This window comes from Carlito syrichta, unplaced genomic scaffold (genome assembly GCF_000164805.1).
Source record: "Carlito syrichta isolate Samal-C Ts95f unplaced genomic scaffold, Tarsius_syrichta-2.0.1 Scaffold303669, whole genome shotgun sequence".
NCBI classification, from domain to species: Eukaryota; Metazoa; Chordata; class Mammalia; order Primates; family Tarsiidae; genus Carlito; species Carlito syrichta.
Genome location: NW_007247765.1, coordinates 603,415 through 626,425, shown reverse-complemented (window position 1 = coordinate 626,425; position 23,011 = coordinate 603,415). Strand labels below are relative to the sequence as shown.

At 49.4% G+C, this 23,011-nt stretch overlaps 1 protein-coding gene across 1 annotated transcript in view; it reads left to right on the top strand.

Annotated features, from left to right (window-relative positions):
• The window catches only part of FYN (FYN proto-oncogene, Src family tyrosine kinase), a 158,464-nt gene extending 141,522 nt beyond the window's left edge, over window positions 1-16,942 (top strand). The window contains exons 13-14 of the mRNA XM_021712853.1: window positions 3,444-3,575; window positions 15,339-16,942. Of these exons, the coding sequence (XP_021568528.1) occupies window positions 3,444-3,575; window positions 15,339-15,547 (341 nt within the window). The 3' untranslated portion in view covers window positions 15,548-16,942. The remainder of the gene's footprint in view (window positions 1-3,443; window positions 3,576-15,338) is intronic.
• Window positions 16,943-23,011: the final 6,069 nt, after the last annotated feature.

Below are 23,011 nucleotides of genomic sequence, written 5' to 3'. Positions count from 1 at the left end.
TCCCAAACTCGACTGTCAGTGGCATAGATGATCATTACCTGCATAGACTGCCCTATTTCCTCCAATAAAATATGAAAGAGGGAGAGTTGGTTTGTGTCTGAATCCTGCTCCCAAACAGGAGAATTTCAGACAAGAGTGAATTAGTTGAGTCCAGGTTAATTGTAGTTCTCCTGGCATTCTCTCCATTTTTCTACAAACCCCTACTGCCTAGGGAGACAACTTTGATCTTGGCCTGCCATAATAACTGTGAAAAAAGTCTAAGAGACATAATTTTATGCTCAAGAGAAAGGCAGTATTGATACCCAGGAGATCCTTCTTCCCAGGCATCTGAGCTTCCTAACTTCACCCCAAGATAGAGCCCATCACAGAAGCCCCAAGCAGGGCCGCCCGAGGGCTAGCCCTGGGAAGACTGTTCCCTAGCCAGGGTTTTGCAGTGCCCAGTCTGCTCGGCCATTTGCAAAGACGCCTACCAGGAGTCCCCACTTAACTCTACCGGTTGAGAGCTGCATTCTGAGGGCTAATAGCTTTGTACCCTCAGGAGACCAGATGCCAAGATAAGAGGAGATAGAGGTACTGAGATGTGTAACAGAGTAATCATCGATTCTTCTCAGTAGAAACCTTGGTTAATCATCAATACCAGGTCGCTGGTTTAGTTTAACCCTTGTCTATCTTGAAAAGGAAAATATGAGTTTCCTTAGAGAAGCTGCTTTTGTCAAAAGCAGCTGCTATTTTTAAGGCAGAAAAGAAATAGAAGAAGCTGGACAAAGACATTTTTTTTATTGCTCCAAAAACATGGTAAATACTTGGCTTGGTGTAAATATGTTGCTTGTCTTAGAAAACTAATGCAGCCGGGCTCGGTGGCTCAGCCTGTAATCCGGCGCCTTGGGAGGTTGAGGTGAGTGGATTGCCTGAGCCTGCGGGTTTGAGACCCGCCTGGGAACTTGGCGAGACCTCATCTCTACAATAAATCAAAAATTAGCCGGGCGTGGTAGCGCGCATCTGTAGTTCCAGCTACTTGGAAGGCTGAGGTGGAAGGATCTCCGGAGCCCAGCAGGTTGAGGCTGCGGTGGCTGGGAGCAGCCACTGCACTCCAGTCTGGGAGACAGAGTGAGACTCCAACTCAAAAAAAGAAAAAAGAAAAGAAAACTAATGCAAAATAAATGTATCAACCCCCACTATTGAGTCAAAGCATATATATCTACAAGTGACTTCCTGTCAAAGATCCACTGCACTACACAGCCTTAGCGTTGACTATTTTTTAAGGTTTGCATATCATAATCAGTATTATAGGTTATAAAATGAGAAAACAGTACAACATACTAGTGTAACTGGCTCTTATGTTGTCTTTTTTTAATCTAAAATTATGAAATCTCTCAGAAAATATAGAATGACTTCATCCAAATTTTAGATGGCTTGTTTTCAGCAACACATACCCCTTCACCAATGTCAGGTGGCTCAAAGAAAGGAAGAAACGCTCCGAAGTTTGTCATTTTATTTACAGGATTTGTCTGCACAGCCAAGAAAGATGTTCCGTTTGCTTCAAAGACAGTCAAGGGCTTCTAAGCCATTTGACTGGAGAGCTGTTTTAAACAGAAATTTGTTTAGTATAGCTTTAATCCTCCAAAGTAGGAGGACTGATTCTAGCCACAGTTGGGCCCAGGAAGGACTCCAGCCCTGGTGGGCTTAGGGAGGACCCAGGCCCAGGTTGGGCCCAGGGAGGACTCCAGGCGAGGTTGGGCCTGGGGAGGATTCCAGGTGAGGGTGGGCCTGGGAAGTACTCCAACCCAGGTTGGTCCCAGAGAGGACTCCAACCCAGGTTGAGCCCATGGCAAGGTCTGTTCTGGACCCTGAAGAAAATCTGCCCTGTGACTCCCAGTGGCTGAGTCCAAAGCCACACGAGCAGAATGCCCACAGATAGGGAGTGTGAGAAGATGCTTCAAAAGAAACTCACAAACAAAGATAGGGAGTATGAGAAGATACTTCAAAAGAAACTCACAAACAAAATGACTGCTCAGAGAATGCCAGGTCTTGTGTGGTATCATCCAGCACAGAGGAAAAGTTATAAATAATTATGCTTGAGAAACAGAGCTAATTAAAAATAATGCATAAAATGAGAAGAAAACTACAGAATAACTTTTCTGCTCCAGTGAGATGCCTCATAATGAAATAGTAGGATTTTTAAAATTTCATTTCACACAGGCATAGAAAAGACAAAGAGGAAGATTATATTGCCAGAAAATGCCAGGGTAGATTTACTAGAGACGTTATCATATGCTGTATTTAAAACAAAAATCTAATTGCTGCAATTCATCATACCCCAGCTATTAAAACCATGCTAACTTAAAGATTTTAATCATTTGCCACTCTTGCACGCAGTGACTTTTTATAGAAGATACAAGAAAATATCTGATTTTGTCAGCCTTTGTATGATTTTTTTTTAGGAGTCCCTAAGCAGAATTAACATGCTTTAAACATATAATTGTGTTTACATCAGTAATAAAAATTTGTTTTGTTTTTACTTTGAGTTAATTCAGTGAGCTATCTAGAACACTGCCAAGCACAGGCTGCTGGGCCCCTTTCAAGTTCTTGGACATATCCAGCCTTGTAAGGGCAGGTTGTGCACACCCCTCCTTTTGGCTTCGAGACAGGATTATTTTAATGATCAGAGAAATTTGAAAGAAAAGACTCGACTAACTTTGACATGAATTTGCTCCTTGGTCTTAAAAAGGCAGAGACTCTTAAGGCAGTCATGAAGGCAAGGCTGTTCTTTAAAAAACAAACCTTATACAGTGCTCTCTTGTGCGGGGAGAAGAGAGGCAGGGTGGTGAGAACATGATCTCAGGGTGTGGAAAGCACTGTCCCAGGAGTGAAGACGGTCACAACAGGAGCCAGAAAGGACTGGGGAGGGGAAGGCCAGAGGCTAAGCCCATCCTCTGTGGAGTGTGGGTGTGGGTCACCCATTTCATTCAGCAGAGCACATGGGTGCAACAATTCGTCCCACCCTGGGAGAAGCATGGTAGTGTGATTAGGTATTTATGCACCTTGAAGACCCAACTATTTTTGGGTCCTGTATACCAGTCGATTCATGAGAGTAGCACTATGATTTAATTCTGTGTATGTTTATTAAAGTATAGCATTATTTTAAAGCAAAAAAAAGGTAAACAACTTCCTAAATCACAAGAAACTAGTGCTTTCCCCCGCTTTGTTGAGATCATAAGGTGTAGTGAAGCCCAGTCCGTTGATGGGACATTTGAACTGGCTTGTTCAAGGTCGCACAACCGGACCAGGCCCCACATCTCCCCACTCCCCAGCACACCATGTCACCTGGCAGCTGTCCTCTCTCACCTGCTCCGGTGAGAGATCCCTGCATGTGCATGCCCTCCCCCGCCCACACCCAGGGCAGCGTCCTCTGTCTGAGGAGTAACCAGGTGTTTATTCTGCAGGTGCAAAATTCCCTATCAAGTGGACAGCCCCAGAGGCAGCCCTGTATGGGAGGTTCACCATCAAGTCTGACGTGTGGTCTTTTGGAATCTTACTCACAGAGCTGGTCACCAAAGGAAGAGTACCGTACCCAGGTAAGAGCAGCGTTGCACGGACGGGCCTCTGACCAGAGGAAAGCAGAACTAGGAGCCACCATGGCGTGTAGACGGGCGGCGTACACTATGTTCCAGGCTTGATGTAATCAGCACCACTCTGAGCTTGTCAGTCCCCCTTGGGGCAGGGAATCTCACCTCTTTCAGAGGAGGTGTGCCTGTGATTCCCAGAGCAGAAGTGTCACTGGCAGGGCCTCTGCCCAAATGGAGCTTGCAGACATGTCTGGGAAAGAGAAGAAAAGCTCCCACTGCTTTTTTATTATACTGCAGCCCTGACCCGTGGGTGGGCAGGCAGGAGCCACCCGGACCTGTTCCATCCATAGGCCCTAGCTCCAGATGGCTGGGAGGGCTTGGCCCATGAGGCATGACTCTGAGCCCACTCACGGCCTGCTGCATCAGGACGTGCAATGCCAGGGCAAGTCGCCTGGAGAGAACCGGAGAGTCTCAGGTCCTGGAATTTTTTTCTGCATTATCAGATTCATGCTTTCCAAGGAAACCATGGGTTTAGAGTTATCCAGGCTCAAATTCATTAATGTAGACAGGCCGTGACACGTGTGCCATTTCACCTCCACATCTCAGCGGTTATGGCACAGGGACGAGCTGCCCCTTGAAATGTTAAGGACATCTTTTTCAGTTACGGCTGAGTGAGGGAAGAACACAGCTCCCCCATTCTCTGCCTAAGGAAGGAGCTTAGGGGGAAAACCGTGATAGGAACGATAGTGGAGATTAATGAAGAATTTAGGTCTCTTGCAAATCCCGGGCTTGTAATCACATCTTGGCAGTCAGAGGAGCCAACAGGGGCAGATTAATGTATAACCCCTTTGTTTGCTTTTTGTGATTGTGTCTGGTCATCTTCAGAGAACACAGAAGCGCCCATGCAGGGAATCTCTTCCCTGGCTGGTTGTGGGCCTTGAGAGTCCATTGACCGGAAGGCAAAACTGACCAATTCCCAGTCCCTGAGGCACAAGTGTTCAGAGACTGTGTGAGTCAGTTTATGGATGGGGCAGAGGCTGCACCCCAGCACACACAGATGGGCAGACACCCCAGGAGGAGCCAGCAGCTCGGAAGAAAGGGCGTCCGGGGGGACAGGGGGGCTAGACACAGACAGGAGGGGAGTGGTTGAATTGCTGCTCAAGGGGAAAGTGTGCAGGTCTGGGGGTTGTGAAGTTGCAAAGGTGCCTCTTTTTTATCGTCTGACTTTGGAGCTGATTTCTTCCTGATCCACCAGGGCCACGGCCACCCAATGTGTTCAGTGCACTTCGGGGGAGGTCAGTGTTGTGTTGCGTTTCTGGGAAGCCTTTCCTGCCAGTCACACAAAGCTGCTTTTTGTTTCTCGGGGTCCACACAGAAGCCCAGACAAAGGGGCGGAGGTGAATGCCCCAGAGGGAAGGGAGGTGTGCATTTCTGGGGAGAGTCTGGGGTCAGGGTTGGTTTTAGCATAAAGAAAATGGCCTCATCTTACAACTTAGACTAGAATCATTCCTGCAACGTGGCTTTGGTCAGTGACTATGCCGGGCATTTTGCTCTACCTGAGAACTAGTACGAATGAGACACCCATGCTCTCAGCAAACATCAGTTAGCACCTGCCTAGGGTCAGGTGCTGTCACAACATTGAGCAAATAAAAACATCTCATCCTTGCGCCCGTGGCCTGATGGTCAGATAGATTAAATATGCATCAAGTCCAGGAGGAGAGTAGGCTGGGCACGGGGGCGCATGCCTGTCATCCCAGCACTTTGGGAGGCCAAGGCAGGAGGTTTGCTTGAGCCCAGGAGTTCAAGACCAACTTGAGCAAAATGGCAAGACCTAGTCTTTATTACAAAAATCAAAAAATTAGCTAGGCGTGGTGGCACACACCTATAATCCCTGCTACTTGAGAAGCTGAGGTGGAAGAATGGCCTGAGCCCGGGAGGCCAAGGCTGTGGTAGCCGTGAGCTTACCACTGTACACCAGCCTGGTCAACAGAGTGAGATCCCAACTGAATAAAAAAGGAAAAAAGAAATCAGCGTTATTTGTTACTCATGTATAATTAGAGGAAGTCATCCTCAAGGGATGAATTACTTGACTTACCCACTATGGACCCCAAACCTTAATTCTGAGATTGGGGTCAGGCGCACATGGTTCAGGTGTCTACACACAACAGGTCCTGGGGGAACCTTTCAACAGAATCCTGTGAGGATGGCCAGAAGAGTCTGAATGAGAGCCAAGCTGGTTTATTGTGCAGCTAGTCTGAGTCCCCACTGGCACACAGTGGACCACTGCTCTCATTCTGTAGGCGTGGGGGGGGGCCATGAAGAGGGGAGTCTGCCACACCAGGAAGGCAGGTATGGCTCCCCCAGGCCAGGAGGTGGGAGGAGAGCCCCAGATCCTTGCTTGGAAGCCACCAAGGCCACGAGGATGCACCCCAGTGTGACTTGGAGAGAGGCCTTGTAAGATGAAGCGGGGACACATGGCTAGGTGGGTGGTCAAGAGCCCACTGCCCGGGAGGCGCCAGGCCTGGCTGGGTGGCCGTGGTGACCGGGCAGCTGTGTCAGCGGGGGTTGTGACGTGAGCAGCTCCTCACCCAGAAAGCCACAGAAAAGTGTTTGCAGTTCCCCAGCCACGGGTGCTCCTTGGCTGTTGTTTTTTTGGCGTAGCTATAATCACATTTAATTGGTCTTGTGAAGCTGACAGCAAACTCTTCTTGAGGGAGAAGCCTTTACAGAGGATTCCAATTACAGGATTATTACCCTAATAAGGATAACAACTCCTTGGGAGCAAACAGTTTCATTAAGCCTCGCCCAGATGTCACTGTGGAAGGGGACAGGCCTTGCTCTCTACCTCCTTGCTGTGTGCTGGTGTGGCCCAGTCAGGCAGCGTGTGCCAAGGGATTGCTTCTCAGTTCAGCAGGTCACACTGTGGCCTGCTGGTGGCCCCCAGGACAGACCTCTGCCCTGTCCATCATGACTTCCGCCCTGCCTTTGGATGGAGCACTTTCTCAGCTGGCTGGAGAGCATCTTCAAGTAACTCTTTTTTTTAAAGTGGTGGGGGTACACTTCTTTTCTGGGTTCTTCCATACCTGAGAATGGCCTTCTGCTGCCCCCACATAGGAAGGGACATTGGCTGGTAGTTAAGAGTAGAGGGAGTAGAGGAAGAGTTGACTTATCGATGGTCCTATAAAAGCTTTCCAGGCATTTTTTTCCTAAGTTGGAGTCCTTCTCTGTCACCCAGCTTGGAGTGCAGTGGCACGCTTGTGATTATCGCAGCATCAAGCTCCTGGACTCAGGCGATGCTTCTACCTCAGTGTCCTAAGTAACTGAGAATACAGGTGCATGCCACCATACCTGGCAATTTTTTTTTTAAGATACAAGGTCTTGCTACATTGCCCAGGCTGGTCTCAAACTCCTGGGCTTAAGCAATCCTCCCACCTCAACCTCCCGAAGTGCTAGGATTAGAGGTATGTGCCACCACACCTGTCCAACTTTCCAGACATTTTTGCCCAGCATGAAAGGAGGTCCAGAAGTGAGCCTCAGAGAAAGAACCCTGAATGGAGCATGTGCGGAGGTGAGGGCAAGCTCTGTGAGAGGAATGGATGGTGGGGGTGGACAGTCTCAAGTTGGTTGAGGACCTTGAAGCCAAAGGAGGCAGCACCTGAGATGCTATGCTGAGACTGACATGGGGGTGCTGGGGTCTTATCACCTCACAGGAGAGAACTCTTGCCTTCCAGACATGTACCCATAGACACAACTCCAAGCACAGCTCCGTGGTACCCAGTCCTGTGCGTGCCCGAGCCTGTGTGTCTTAGCATTGTGGCTTAGCCTGCCTCTCTGCGAGGTGGGGCTCAGAGCTGCTCTTGCATCCACACCAGGGCTGATTCTTTGCAGAGGGATTGTTGTGTGTGAGAAATCAAAACAAGCAAAGCCTTTCTCTGGGGATCTATAAAATCAGAGTTGTGCGTGTCACCCTGCCATTTCACCTCCAAGGTCTCTCTCAAGCCTTCTCTTCTTCTAGACTCAGATTTCTCCCTGCCTCCCGGCTGCCCACGCTTCTAGCATTGTCACCAGCAGAGTTAGCATCCTACGAAACACACACCAGGTCATCTTGCCCTCCTTGTTAAATTGTCCATGACATCCCTCTGCCTTCTAGATAAGTTCCAGAAGCCATAGCTTTGCAGAGTCCTGCACAGCTCTTTTCCTGTAATCATCCCACATAGCACCTCCCATGTACCGACAGCCCAGCAGTGAACCGACAGACAAATGTCCCTGCCGTCATACCTTCCATGCTACTTCCAGGAGACAAACAGTAAACAAAGATAGATAAGCAAATCTGTTGAACATTGGCTGGTGGTGATGGCTACTGAGAAAAATAAAACAGGGAGGGGGATGGCAGGAGAGGGCAACAGGGAGGATGTCACTGGAAGGGACTGTCTGAGTAAAGACCTGAGGCCGGGTAGGTGTGGGAGCAGAGCTTAACATTAGGGAGAGCACAGAGCGCAGCACCCTGCAGACCCCGGAGGCCCCCGTGGCTGGAGCAGAGGGAGCAGGAGGGCCTGGAGCCCCAGGGACAGGTCAGCAGGGCCTTGAGGTCAGGACCAGGACTCGGGCTTTAACTGTGCAGGAGGTGGAAGTAAGAGACTCTGAGCCAACAGTGACTGATTGACTTTGGGATGTCTCCCTTGCCATCCCCACCCTCCACATGTGACCGCACATACCAAGAGATCTCTCCTGAACACAGGTCTCTCCTTGTGCCTCCTTGTCTGAGTCCCTCAAAGCCCCACCAGTCATCACCTCCTTCGTGAAGCCCTCCCCATGCCCAGACAAAATGGGCTACCCCTTCTGCTGCTTCTGTGACATCTGGTACTTTCTGTGGCAGCACCGTCCATGTCTGTACTTCCCAGGAACTACAGAGGAGGGAGCCCCTTTGATGAATTTTCATTGCCCAGTACTGTGTCTGCCTCCCAGTAGAGGCTCTGTAAGTATAAGTAGTGAATGAATGAATGAAAAAAGAGTAAGTGAAAAAAAAAGAAGCTGCCTCTGAGGCTTTTGAAACAAGACTTTTAAACTTGGCCCATAGCCTGCAGAGCCTTTTCACTCTCTCCTATCATCTTCATACGGACATATATGTTTTCCCATCTACAAGGCAGCCTGTGTCCTCCAAGCTGTCCTGGGAGGCTGACCCTGAGGTCCGTGCAAACACCTCATTCCAGTCCTGTTCCAGGCAGAATGTTCTGGCCATCCTGGGCCCTGGCTCCCAACTGAGCACCTGCTTCATGGAGTTGCCAGGATCTGGCCAAGCAGGAATACCTTCTTAAGCAAATCGCATTTCTTAACTCATTTGAAGCACGTTCAAATCATTCAGCAAGTGACAGCCACTTGACTCTTTTAAATGCATCTCGTCACTTGATGAAGACTCAAAGATGTCAGGGAAGTCAGTGAAACTGGTAGCTTTTTCCTTGAAGAATTATAGGTCCCACCCTGCCCCTGCTCACCTTCGAACCTGAACCACAGTTGTAAGTTCCTCTGTGTTCAACCAGGAACAGGTTTCCCATGTGGGGGGGTAGGACTCTGCAGCCAGGAGAAGGCGCGAAGGCCAGAGGGAGCCTCCATTCTGAGGCCGCAGGGTCCCTCCCTGGCCCATTCACATTCCCTAGGGCTTGTCCTTCAGCTGGCAGTGTTCTCTCAGAGAGGGTCATGCTGTCATCTCCCCATGCAAGATTTCTCTTGGCCAGTGTGGCTGGTCAGGGGAGGGCACAGTGCGGGGAAGAGAATGTGGGCAGAGGGCAGGCCACAAGGGATTCCCCGCTCTATGCCCCTGTTCCTGCGAGGTGGGGCTCCACAGCTTCCTCATGGGCCGCTTCCTCTCCTTTCACTCCCTCTTTCTGGGATCTTCTCTACACTACTGTATTATCAACTTGAAGAACCTGTGTGCTTTACAAGACCTCAGTAACTGCCATTTCTCTATCAATACAGTGGGCTTAATAGAAACCACTGCCCGGCCGGGCATACTGGCTCAATCCTGTTACCCCAACACTTTGGGAGGCCAAGGCAAGAGGATTGCCTGAGCCCAGGGGTTTGAGACCAGCCTGAGCAACATGGCGAGACCTTGTCTCTACCATAAATAAAAAAAATTAGCCAGGATGGTGGTGAGCACCTGAGGTTCCAGGTACTTGAGAAGCTGAGGTGGAAGGATCACCTGAGCCCAGCAGATCAAGGCTGCAGTAGCCATGAGCATGCCACTGCACTCCAGTCTGTGTGACAGAGCAAGACTTTGACTCAAAATTAAAAGGAAAATTAAAATTAAACAGCTGCTCAGAGTATCTAGTAAGATGAGGAAAGTGAAGCAAAGTCAGTCCTGTGCTCCTGCGACCAACCCATTATTTTCATGTGTCCTGTGCGATCAGTATCTCTCTGTCCAGAACATTCACTTTGATCCTATACGGAAACCTGATACAAAGGCTCATGGTTATTACCCAGCAAGCCCACCAGAGCACATAGTCATCTGACAGCGGGAGGGATGTCAGTGACACCCACTGAGCACCAGCACAGGCGGGAAAGGGCTGGTGCTCAGTGGGTGTCAGTGACATCCCTCCCACTGTCTGGTATGGGCATGGCACAGCTCAGCCTGAGAGTAAACACAGTTTGTGCAGAGAGACTAAGGGCACCACAGACAGAGCCTCCTGTGATGCATGAGAGCTCCTTGGAATGGAAGGCTCAGATTGCAAACATGATTTGGGTGTCTGGTGACCTGAACATCATTCCCATGGTTAAAGTACTTAATTATTCACACGGCACTGAAGTCCAGGCTCCTGCAACCCATAGTCAAACTCAGATGCAAACACGGGCAGATGAAAGGTAAAATCCCCGACAGCAATGTGGCTCCTCTGAGCTCCACGCAGATGTAGAACCACTCTATGTTTGAGCAGCTGAGGGCACAGCAAATGCCGAGGTGTTTTGTTGACAAATTAATAAACTGAGGCCAGCGAAATCAAGCCACCTTCTGAGAGTCCAAGTTAGGGAGTGACGTCTAGCCTGGTGTTCTGCTGATGAAAGAGGTTTTTCTTCCTTTCCAAGAGAATCTAAGGAGAAGACGGAGGCCAGACTGAGTTCATACACGGCTCAAAGAAGAGGATCAAAAAAAGAAAAGAGGAAAAACAGGAGAGAAGGGGAAAGAAAACACACAGACGAAAGTAGACATTGCTGGCAGCTGTCACAGCTTGTGTTTGAAGTAAGAGTGGGAAATGGACCTCCCAGTTGCCAGAAAGCAGCAAGATGACCTGGAGGGGATGACGTGGCCCTAATTGTGGGAGGCAAGGCCAGCCCCCTTGGCTGCAGAGTCCCAGCTGCAGCATTCTGGACAGACCAGTCAGAAATGATGCCGTATCGAGGACCATGGCGAAAGCCTAAAATCCAAGGTGACAGGAGGCTTCCACAGAGGCTCTGGGAAAGAGATTCAGAGGCAGGCCCCTATGCAGCAGACAGCTGAGGCTTGGCATGGATTGAGTGCTGTCGGGTTATACCCTGTGAGAGTGACCCGCCACAATGGCCTGTTTTCCTGAGAGATGACAGAGAGAGCAGGAGAGGCAGGCTGCTGCCAAGGGCTAGGAGGGCAGAGGCAGAGAGGGTTGGAAGGAAGCTGGTGGTGGTAGCCTCTCTACCTGAGAGGGTTGGAGGGAAGCCAGGCAATGGTCTCTGCACCCGCCAGCTGCCCAGCCCTCAGCCTCTTCTCCCACACGAGACTGGGAACCAGGAAACACGTACACCATGAAGACATGGCCCTTCCCACAGCAGGACCACCCCTGGTCAGCAGATCCCTCAACCCGCATTGCGAATGCTCCCTGCTCCAGCTCCCGTAGGACACCTGGGAGCCCAAAGTATGTATGACAGCATTTCCTTGAAACGTGCCAGACACAGAGTTTGAAGGTTTCCATCTCTTCTTTTTCTCCCCACTAACAAAAGCAGGAAGAAGAAAGATATTCCCAGCACCATCCAGTTCCTCAGTTGGAGGACAATGAAGTCTTCCCTCTGGTGCCCTGTGTCCCCAGGACTCTCCTGACCATCCTGGGCCTCCGTGCCCCTCTGTAGCTCCTTTCCATTCTCTGCCCCACCTCCCGGGTATTAGGCACAGCCAGTGTCTTGGGGGAAAGTGGCTAAAAAAGAAGATGCAGCAATTTCCTTCCTAACAAAAGCATGGTTTTCAAAGATCTTAAAGCTGAGAATACTGTTTATAAATACAAGTTGAGTCTCCCAGATCAGAAATCCACAATGCACCAAAATCCGAAACTGTTTAAGCACCATCATGACAGTCACAGAAATGCTCGCTGGAGTAGTTTGGATTTTTGGGCTAGGGATACTCAACCAGGAAGTACAGTGTAAATATTCCAGAATCCTAAAAACTCCAAAATCTGCAGCACTTCCAGTCCTAAGCATTTCACTGAGGAACACTCAGCCTCGGACACAGTCCACTTAACTTAGCTGTTGTTTGTCACGTGAGAATGGGCCTAAGCCTTGCTGCATGGGCTCGTCTTGATTGCACACTGTCACCGAAGTACGTTGTGAGGACACCGGGTCTGCAGTCAGCCCGTGTGGGTTCTGGCCTCGGATGACTGAGAGAGAGCTAGTCCCATTCCGACAGTCATTGTCGGCCAAGTACATTGTCAAGTTTCCCACTTTTCTGCCAAAGCCGTCACTGGTCTGTTTCCACTTGACCGGTATGTGGGATTGTTTTCATGTGTTCCCCCTGCCTCGAGAGGTCTGGGGAAAAAAAGGTACAGGGGAGGAGAGGAGGAGTGCAGGCAGGAGAGGAGGCAGCGTTGAGCAGGATTCTGCCCTGAGTGACCGTGCTGGCTTGCGGTTCCCCACATGGGCCAGCCTGGCCCGTCCCCGGCTCCACACTCCCTGGAAGCAGGCTGCCCCGGGAGGGGCCGCGTGCTGGGGTCCATGCAGCCAACTCTTCCGTGTCTGAGGCTTGGGCCAAGCACTGGAAAAACAGGCTTGACCCAAGTGGCCAATTAAACTTTCCATTGGCAGAGGTGGAATTAAGACTTTCTTAAAAATGTGCAGTCTTTCCAGTTGAAGAGTTGTTTTCTAATGAAATGAAACATGGGCTGGCATAAGCTCCACAGAGCAGTGGCAGCATGGTTGGGTCAATCATGTGGCGCCATGCTGGATGGAGCGTCAGCACCAGGATAAAGCACTGGGGGCATGGGGGGAGCCCCTCCATAAGGGCCCGTCCGACCCCCTTGGGCATCAGGCCAGCTGCCCTTCTTCCCTTCAGTCCCCGTAGGCTCAGCCAGGACAGAGTGCGGGGAGATTCCTGGAATATGAGGAAACCAAAGACTGGACTGAGCACACGGTGGATTGGGCACTGCAGAGACGCCAGTCATGGTGTGCAGTGACCTCTCCGCCTTCCTGGCCTTTCCGTGCAATATGCATGAAGAAATAGAAACCATGTGTGGCTGCTTACCAGGTCAGGTTTCGTGGCCAAATGAGGTCGTTTGGATCAGTTCTGTGGCCAAGTGAGTTAAAACAATGTTGGTTTTCAGAGACTGTTGGGTCTTTCAGAGCTGTGGGTGAGGACTGCTGGCCCCCTCCCCTGGCCTGCTTGTCCAGAGCCCCGAGGAGTGGACGTGTCATGCTCCCAGGCAGCCCCAGCCTCATCCCTTGCTGCCAGCTCCCCCATCTGCGTTTTCAGCAGATGGAAGAAGTTGAAGGCCAGTGAGCTTAGCAGTCTCTCCCCCTGCACAGGCAGCTGAGAAGGCCCATCAAGGCTGGAACCCAGACTCCATCTCCAAACCCTGCTCCTAAAATAAAGGGTCACCTGACACATGAGGCAGGTTATTTTATAATAATTGCCTCGAAGACCTACTTCTGTGCAACAGAAACAATCTCTGGATTGTCTCACCTCAAGAGTTACAGAGACAGAAAATAAGAAAGCGTTCTGAAAGGTTTGCACAGACGTATGACTGACAGGGCCGTGATTGACAGCCAGGAGTAGCTGGGATGCACCCAGCTCCAACAGTAACAACATGATAATGAGAATTGGCAGCAGATCCAAAGCCTGAGTGTCCCCTGCCCAAGTAACAGAGCTGTGCTCTGTGCCCAGTGCCCCTGGCCAGGCTGACAGGTTTGTAGCAAGTGGGTTGCCACCGGCCCTTCCAGAATCAACAGGGGTATGCCATGTTCTCCTGCCATGGCCCTGAGAGACAAGGGAATGAAATCCAGGGTTCTTTATGACTTGAGATCAGGTTTTTGCTTCTGTGAATTAACCAGGCTATAAATTGAGTGGGATCCAGATCACAGGCTCAGGACCCAGGGAGTAGCCAAAACATACCACGACTTGGTAGGGAGATAGCAGAAGGTGGCATGATGGAAGAGAGAGACGAGTGCCCAGCAACAGTCAGGAAAGAAGCCAGGCTGCTGGCCTCCCTCTGTGTGGTGTTCCTGTACAGTGAGTCCCCTACATATGAACCTTCAAGTTCTGAACCTTCAAAGATACGAATGTGTGTTCGCATGTCCCATCACGTAAGCCTAGCGTCCATTGTCTCATGTGTGCATCCTCTACAAGTTGTACTTTTGTGTACTTTGTACTGTATGTATAGAGTACAGTAGTGCAGTATCTTTATTTCAAACCCAGGATGTCCGGGAGCAAGCGTCAAAGCAGCGGGGATATAGCTGGTGCTATATAGCCGATTGTGTTAGGTGGGTGCCTAGGCTGACATTGTTGGACTTACAAACATGCTCTCGCAACAGAACTCATTTGTATGTTGGGGACTCATACTGTCGAGAAGGTCAACATGCAGGAGACTGGGTGCCTCAGAGTCAGCAACTCCTACGGCGTCTTCCGTTAGGGCCTCAACCCCAGGCAGCTCCCTCAAAGGATCAAGAAAGTCACCAATGACAGATGGCCTGGCTGGGGTCATTGGTCAATACAGGCGCTGGAGATGCCCTGTCCTCCCGTTAGAGGCACCCAACCACAGGGTGTTGTGAGGTCCCCAGGTCAAACGGTGTCAGCCATGTGGACATGATGGCAGATCTTGGAGAGTAGGGCGCCCAGGACTCGCCCAGCCTGAGGAACGTCAAGTTATAGCATTCAAACGTGGCACTTACAAGGGCTCTAAACAAAGAACAGTGTGCTCTCATTCAACAAAGGCTTTATTTGTATATTTGTGTCAACTTCATTAAGTATGATTTACATACAATAAAATTTAGCAGTTTTGAGAATGCAGTTCAATGAGTTTTGACAAACACAGTCACACCCCCGTATCTGTGACATAGAACAGGATGGAGTGACTACAGGTGGGGGGAAAGGTCTGGCTTCCAGCCTGTGTTTGTTTTGTATGTTTTAAAGGCCGTTTAAAAATGAAGAAGACAGAGATCATATGTGACCTGCAGTGCCAAAAATATGTACTATCTGGCCCTAGGAAAAGTGTTCCAGCCCTGCCACGCTCCCGCCTTCAGAGCGCCCTCAGCCCCTCCCACTGCCAGCCCCTTGTCTGCTTTCTGTAGTTTCGCCTTTTCTAGAGCTTTGTGGGGTAACACCATGCAGTGTGCAGCCGTTGAGCCTGGCTCCCTCCCCTCTGTGCCTGAGAGTCAACCGGGTCTCTGTGCGTGTCCAGGTCTTTGCTTGTGTCCATTCCACGCACCCTTTCCACCCTGGCGGTTTCCACTCCAGAGAGCTGGGCCTCTCCATGCATTAGCCACGTGCAGCCCTGAAGAAAAGAGGGGGCTGGCGGGTGGGGCCGGGCCACTCTCACTGCCATGTCTTTGCAGGCATGAACAACCGCGAGGTGCTGGAGCAGGTGGAGCGCGGCTACCGGATGCCCTGCCCGCAGGACTGCCCCATCTCGCTGCACGAGCTCATGATCCACTGCTGGAAGAAGGACCCCGAGGAGCGCCCCACCTTCGAGTACCTGCAGGGTTTCCTGGAGGACTACTTCACGGCCACCGAGCCCCAGTACCAGCCCGGCGAGAACCTGTGAGCCCGGCGGCCCACGAGAGGCCTGTCCCAGAGGTGTCCCCTCCCTGTTAGCTTCCAGCTCCCAGCCAGCTGCCCGGCAGCCAGAACCGTCCAGGATCAGATTGCATGTGACTCTGAAGCCGACGAACTTCCATGGCCCTCATTTATGACACTTGTCCCCAAATCCGAACCTCCTCTGTGAAGCATTCAAGACAGAACCTTGTTATTTCTCAGACTTTGGAAAATGCGTTGTATCGATGTTATGTCAAAGGCCTGTTCCGTGTAAATAGTTACTCCAGTGCCAACGACCCTAGTGCTTTCCTTTTTTAAAAATGCAAATCCTATGTGATTTTAACTCTGTCTTCACCTGATTCAACTAAAAAAAAGTATTATTTTCCAAAAGTGGCCTCTTTGTCTAAAACAATAAAATTTTTTTTCATGTTTTAACAAAAATCAATCAGGACAGGTGTTTGCTCTTTTCCTTTTTATAAATAGGAACCTATGATCTGTATGTCCCTGCACATACACCATGCGGGCGCCAACATGGAGACCCAGGCCAGCCAGGCCACCACGCTGAGGACCCCGAGCACGGATTTCACTGCAAAGTCAGCATCCAAGCACTGTGGTGTTCTGAAAACCAGGGGCCTCGTTTTTGGCTTTTACAAAACGCATGTTTTTCTTTTTTCACCAGGTTGCACTTTTAGGGTTCATGGCTGTTCCTTTGGCTCTTTCAGGAACCCCTCTGAGCAGAATTCCCAAGTTCTGCTTCAACTTACTGCAATTTGTTCTTGAAACTTAAAAGTATTTGCTTCAACTTACTGCAATTTGTTCTTGAAACTTAAAACTTAAGCTCGCACGTGGCCGATATCACCAAGGGAGCTGGAAGTCAATACCACACAGACTTCTTGTATAAAAATATGAATGCTGACATGTTTCAGAACTTTTTTTAATTTAATAAACCTTGTAACCACATTTAAATGGTCTAAAACCCATAGCATTGTAGTCATGGCAACCTGCTAAACTTTCTCACGCAACTAAAATTTATGGGGAGGGTGAGGGCGGGGGGTTGTACATTTCCCATTGTAAAATAAGTGTTTTAAATGTCCTGTACTGCTAACGAATGACTTTCTACCTGTCCAAGAGTTCTCCAGTGGAATAACTATGCACTACTTGACATTCCATGGGGATGCACAGAAACAAAGTATTACACTTTTAGTTACTGTTTGTACCAATCTTGAATTACATGTGTTTAACAACAAAAAAATCAAAAACCCTATTTCTATTGAGTTTTTAATACTGAGTAGCAACTCTGAAGTCTTAATTCCTTTTTTGTTATGATTTATTTGTGAGTTTACATTTTTAAATTGTTTAACTTTCTTAATTTAGTAATTAAAAAGAGAGCATTTTACATTTGAAATTTTTTTTTTTTGTTCATTTGCTTAAATCATGGAGGGTTCTCTGGTAGTTCTGTGACATATCTGTTCCACACCAGATGGTGAGGAGTCACCTGATGGATTTAGCTTCTGTGCAATGACTTCCAAGTGTCAAACATTCAGAACACTGGAGAGTTTGCCCCCAGAAACTATTGTCTGGTTAATTCAGAGGATTGCTAAAGCTGGATGAGGCACACCTAAATGTTTTCATGTATCAGACCTTTTCTCCAGCTGTAATTCACTGTGCTGTGTCCACTTATATGAGAAAGAGTCAGCTCCGAGAAGAATCTTTCTTGTCCTGGAGTTAGGATATGTATTTCCAAGTGTCCTTGTGCTTCTGTAAGGTGCTAAGCCAGGGACCACCCGGTGGGCAGTGGGTGGACCCAGGTCCTGTCCAGGGTCTGATCCTCCAGTGGCAGGACCGTGAGCCACCACTGGCATCGCTCATGGCCCGGGCCTGTCTACGGAGCTGAGCAGATCGGGTAAGATTCAATTCAGGTCTCTACAGCAGAAAGGGCCTGGGATTCCGAGATCACTGGGGTCATGTGGAGTCCTATAAGCAGGACAGATTATTTTTATAAAAATAAGCTTTACATTTGGAGAGGATTTCCAACTGTTGTTTTTTTGTGGTTTGTTTTTTTTTTGTGAGACAGGTATTTTCTGATTAACCAAAACTTTATGGGATTGTTTTTGGCATTAATGCAATTGCTAAACTCATACATTTTTAAGATCTTATGGCATACAATTATCATCACATTAATTGGCAATGGATTAATACATCCTAGATTTTTTTTTTTTTTAATATCTTGGCTTTTAGTCCTCACACTCCACTGTGTAGAATAATTTGCAAATATTCTCTGGGGGATTTTTTTTTATGTTTTGACTCATTCAAAACAATCTGAAAAAAAAGTAACTTGTTTTAAACAGATTTTCTTTAAAAACACACACAGTCTCCTCAACCCAAAGTACCACCTTTAATTCATTAATTGAGTTCCTGAGGGATTGTCCTCTATGAAACACAACCGAAGGCTTGGGTCAGCTCCAGGGCACCCTCGGGAAACACCCTGGAACTGTTCTGAACTGTGAGGCACAGGGCTGCAGAATAAAAGTAAACATTTCTGTGAAGACAAAGAAGCCATAGACTTCTAGAGTTTTTCTCCCAAGAGGCCAATGTGCTTTCAAGAGACAGTCCTGAGGTGGACCAGGCCAGGGACATGGAAGGTCAGCCCAGGAAGTCTTCACCTGCCAGGAAGCCTCTCTCCCTCACAGGGGTACAAGTTTGGGATGAGAAAACTGAATTTGCTGACCAGAAAGTTCTGTTAAGAAAGAAAAGCATCTCCCTAGCATCAGGTGACACTGGAGGTACTTTCTGACCCCAGCAGCCTGGTAGCAAGCAAGTGTCGCTCCGTTCCCAAGAGTGCTCGTGTCTGCACCACTCTGCTGCAGGGGAGCTTTCCCAGTGAACTGCCTTTCATTTCTTAAAAATCAAGCCTTAGCCTCTTGGAGAAGAGAGATTGCAAAGTTCAGACATTGTGAACAGCAACAAAACAATCTGTGTCCCCCCTTCCCTACCCAGCGCATGGCCCCCTCTGACACTGCTTCCTCACAGGACACAGGTGAACCGTGAGGACAGTTGGCCCTGGCAGGTGCGGGGTCCCAAGTGTTAAGGCATCAGGACATTGGCCCGGATAGGCAGTGCACCTGGCTCTGCCGTGGTGGTGGCACCGAAAGGCATCCGGCAGCCCGGCATCCCCATGAGAAAGCCAGGGTGTCGTCATCCCCCAAGAAGCCACGCTGCTGAAGGCTTCCCAACAGCACCAGAGGGTGTTTACCTGCCTGGAGAGAGGCAGGGATCCCCAGGGGCTTCGTGCTGGCACCAGCAGATTTGTCGGCAGAGTTAGAGCGCCGAGAGGCTCTGCTTGCCTCCTGGGAGGCCTGGGGAATGTGCAGCTTATGAGCTGAAGTGGCTCTTTCAGGATTCACGCTAGAGGCCAAGGCTTTCAGCCACAGAGGAGAGAATGAGACTGAAGCCCACTGCCACAGGAGTGCCATCTGCATATGGCCATGGCAGGACGAGAGGCCCTCACTGACAGGCATCTGCCAACAAGTGGTATTGGAATAAAATGGCCTCTGGTCGGTCTGTCCCTGAAAAGTGTCTGAATAGAGTTAGACGACTTTTGTTGGCTTTCTTACCACCATTATACACACTCTTTAGAGTTCCATTAGACTGTCACAGACGTTTGGAAGGAAGGGAAGGAGGGGGAGGGGAAGGAAGGAGGAGGGGAAGAACAGAGGGAGGGAAGGAGGGAGGGAGGGAAGCAGAAGACTGACTTTGGTTTGGAAGGGAGGAAGCTCTAACAAATTTTCATTCTAAAAATGATCTTGTGGGACATCAGTTGCTAAAGCAATTATCAATCATGTGTGTTCATTTTTATTTGATTCTCCAGGGTAGATTACAACTACAGGAAAGGAAATAATGAAAAGGCAGTACCTTTGATATATTTAAAATATCAAATGGCCCTTCATAATTTATGTATACCTCTACTCCCACAAAGTTTTCATGAGAAACTGCTAAATCATACCTCATTCTTTTCCAACATGTGAAATATTCAGAATCCCAAGAGGTAAAGCATATACTTTTATTTTAAAAATCAATTCTGAGGACTGAAAATAAAAATGAGCGACTTTCCATTGTTGTAGGGATGATCCTGGCAGGAGTACAGTCAGTGATAAATGACTGTCCCCGACAGCTGGACATTGTGTTCCCCTCAGATGATGCACCACTCTCTGGTCGTGTGTTTGATGCCACCAGTGTGCTCAATCATCCTCCTCTTCTTTTACTGTGTTTTCCTGACCAGATCGTGAGCTGGAGAATAAGAACTGCATGATTGTTCACCGTTATCCCCTCTGCACCTAGAACAGCAGAGGGTTTATGGCAGACGTTGGCTGGATGGAGGGATGGATTGCCAGGTGATGGTGCCCACCAGCCAGCAAGGTGAAGGGTCCACCTCAAAATGGCACACTTAACCAAGACTCTGTCATGCAAGCTGGCCCTGCACATTATGAATGTGCGGTCACCAGTCCAAGATACAATTTGAACATCCAATTTAGGTCCCGAAGTGAACAGCACTGGAGCTGCCCAGACCGCTCCCCTGCACTGTCCCAAGACCCATGGGGATAAGCTTGGACCTCCTGGGACCTGGGACTTGGGGAGCAGCACGGAGTAAATGACCCTAAGTGATGCATAGTCTTAAATCAAGTGCCTTTGAGGTCTCATTTTAACTTTGTAATGTTATGAAAAGTTGATATCCTGGCTAGGCATAGTGCCTGTAATCCCAGCACTTTGAGAGACTGAGGCAGGAGGACTGTTTGAGTCCAGGAGTTCAACATAGCGAGGCCTCATCTCTACAAAAAAATTTTTTTAATTAGCCAGAATTGTTGGCACATGCCTATAGTCCCAGCTAATCGGGAGGCTAAGGCCAGAGGATCACTTGAGCCCAGGAAATCAAAGCTGCGGTGACCCAAGATCATGCCAGGGAAACAGAGTAAGACCCCGCCTAACTCAAAGAAAAAAAGAAAGAAAAGTTGATCTGCCCCCTCAGGTATCCCTCTGTGTCTTCGTATAAAATGAAAATTGTCAGGTGGTACGGTGTCACCCAGCCTCCAGCCTCTAGCGTCCCTGACACACCCCGGCATGACCAAGGCTCCTGTGCCCTGTGAGGGGAAAACCAGCATGAAGATGTGGCCCACAGACCACTGCGGCCCACGTGCCAATCCTGGGCTCACTCCAACAGGTTCTCTTATCTGATTTCCTTCTGTCACCCGCGCAGAGACCTGTGACTGAGAATAGATGTGAGGCAGTTGATGATGGAAAGAGGAGGAAGACCACCCAGAGCCACCCAGAAGTCAAGATCTGGCTGGGCAGCCTGCTGGACCCAGATGCAGTGAGTGGAACCGAGCGGATTGAGACACCGACAGCCAGGAGGAAATCACGGCTGAGATAAGCGGGGCGCTCCCAGGCTGCCCCAGGCAGTGGCTGCAGGTGCACGTAACTGGATCTGTGTAAGGACTTACCCGCACTCCTGCTCCAGCCTCTGCTGCATACTTATTATGGGCATGACCCTGAACTCAGCACTACAAATTCCAAAAAAGACAGTATTCACAGTCCAGTTGAGGGTGGAGACCCATCAAAAAACAGTTGCAGTAAGCGCTCTGCTTGGTAGAAGGACAGTTGTTGGCAAAGGAGTGATGTCTAGCTCAGGATAGGGAGTCAGGAGGGTCTTCCTGGAAGAGGTGCACTGAGTCTTAAAGACGGGTGGAAGGAGGTTATGTACTGCTTAACAGTACGGTGGCTCACACCTATAATCCCAGCACTGGAAAGCAGAGGCGGGAGGATCCCTTCATCCCAGGAGTTCAGGACCAACCTGGGCAACATAGTAAGATGCTGTCCCTACAAAAAAATTATCCAGACATGGTGGCACGCACCTGTAGTCTCAGCTACTCGGGAGCCTGAGGCAGAAGGATAGCCTGAGCCCAGGAAGTCTAGGCTGTGGTAGCCATGATTGTGCTACTACACTCCAGCCTAAGAAACAGAGTGAGACCCATCTCTGAAAAAAACAAAAGTAGTAGGGCCTAGTGTTTCTTGCCTTTGGTGTGTTTTCTTCTGATTTCCAACCCACTGGGGTTACCTCATACTTTAAATACAGAAGGTGATCAACACATGGACTCAAATGAGAAAAAAAACCAAAGCACAGCAACGGAAATCTCATTCTCTCTCTCTCTCTTTCTCTCTTTCTCTTTCTGTGTGTGTGTGTGTGTGTGTGTGTGTGTGTGTGTCTATCTGTCTGTCTCCTCTCTCTCCTTAACTCTCTTTCCCTGTATCTCTCTCTCTCTCTCTCTCTCTCTCTCTCTCTCTCTGTTGTCTCTCTCTCTCGCTGTGTCTGTCTCCCTGTCTCTCTCCCTCTCTCTGCATCTCTCCCTCTCTGTCTCTCTGTTTCTCTCTGTCTGTCTCTGTCTCTCTCTCTCTCTCTCCCCCCCCCCACACTCCCATTTACAAGTGTATAGGCACACCCTTTATTCTACCTAGTGGCCACTTATAGAGGGTTGGCAGAATGGTGTATTCAAGGACAGCCAGTTCGGTTTCCCGCAGGCTGTTGGCTCCTGGGACCCAGCTGGGATATAGTTTCAAGCACGTTCGTGGAGCATGGAGCATGAACGAGTAGCCGGGACGGAGGCTTGTAAGAGCTCCCACCTCCCCTCTGGATCACGGTGAGCAGGAGGTCTTCTCCTGCAGGGAGCTCAGTGGTCACTCTGTCCTTAGTCCCACCGACCAGCCAGGCTGTCTGCGGAGCCATCACGCAGTGGACGCTCATGAGGAGGGGAGCTGCCAGCAGTCGCAGGGGTCCCGGCTGTTTTGTCCTTGTTGTCCTTGAGTTCATTACCAAGAGTTTGCTCAGTGGGTAGCTAATTGGAAGCAAGAAAGGAGAAAGGGTGTTAATCAGACAGTGTTTTTAATGGTAAGAGCATGTAATACTGTGGGGGAATATCACCAAAGGGCAGGAGATTTCACAGGGGTTGGGTTGTTTGTTTTGTTTTTTGGTATGTGTTTACAAAAAGATTCGTTTAAGCCACTTGTAAACTAAATCCAGGCATGTGAGTTCTTTCATTTTTTGGTCTCCTCGCAAGGGGTAGGTGCTGGAAGTTGCCAGGAGGGAGGCCAGGCCTCCAGAGGCCGCTCTGGAACCCAGGCCCCCCGAGGGGAGCCAGCGTGTCTGCCAACTCCCAGGGCGGGAGAAACGGTAAGTGAAGGCAGCAGTTTCTGGGGGAATGAGGGGATGAGGAACAGGCTTCCTGGTAAATTAACTGGACCACACTGTGCAGTGAGGAGGGATGGGAAACCCGTTAAAAACTGAATAACAGTTTGCGCCATCATTTACGCAAAATGCATGGTTTTCTTGCTTCAGCGGACTTGGGTGGGATGTGAAGTATGAGCAGCTCAGGGCCATTCAGCAAAGCCTAATTGGCAAGATAATTGGGGCGAGGAAGAGGAATCA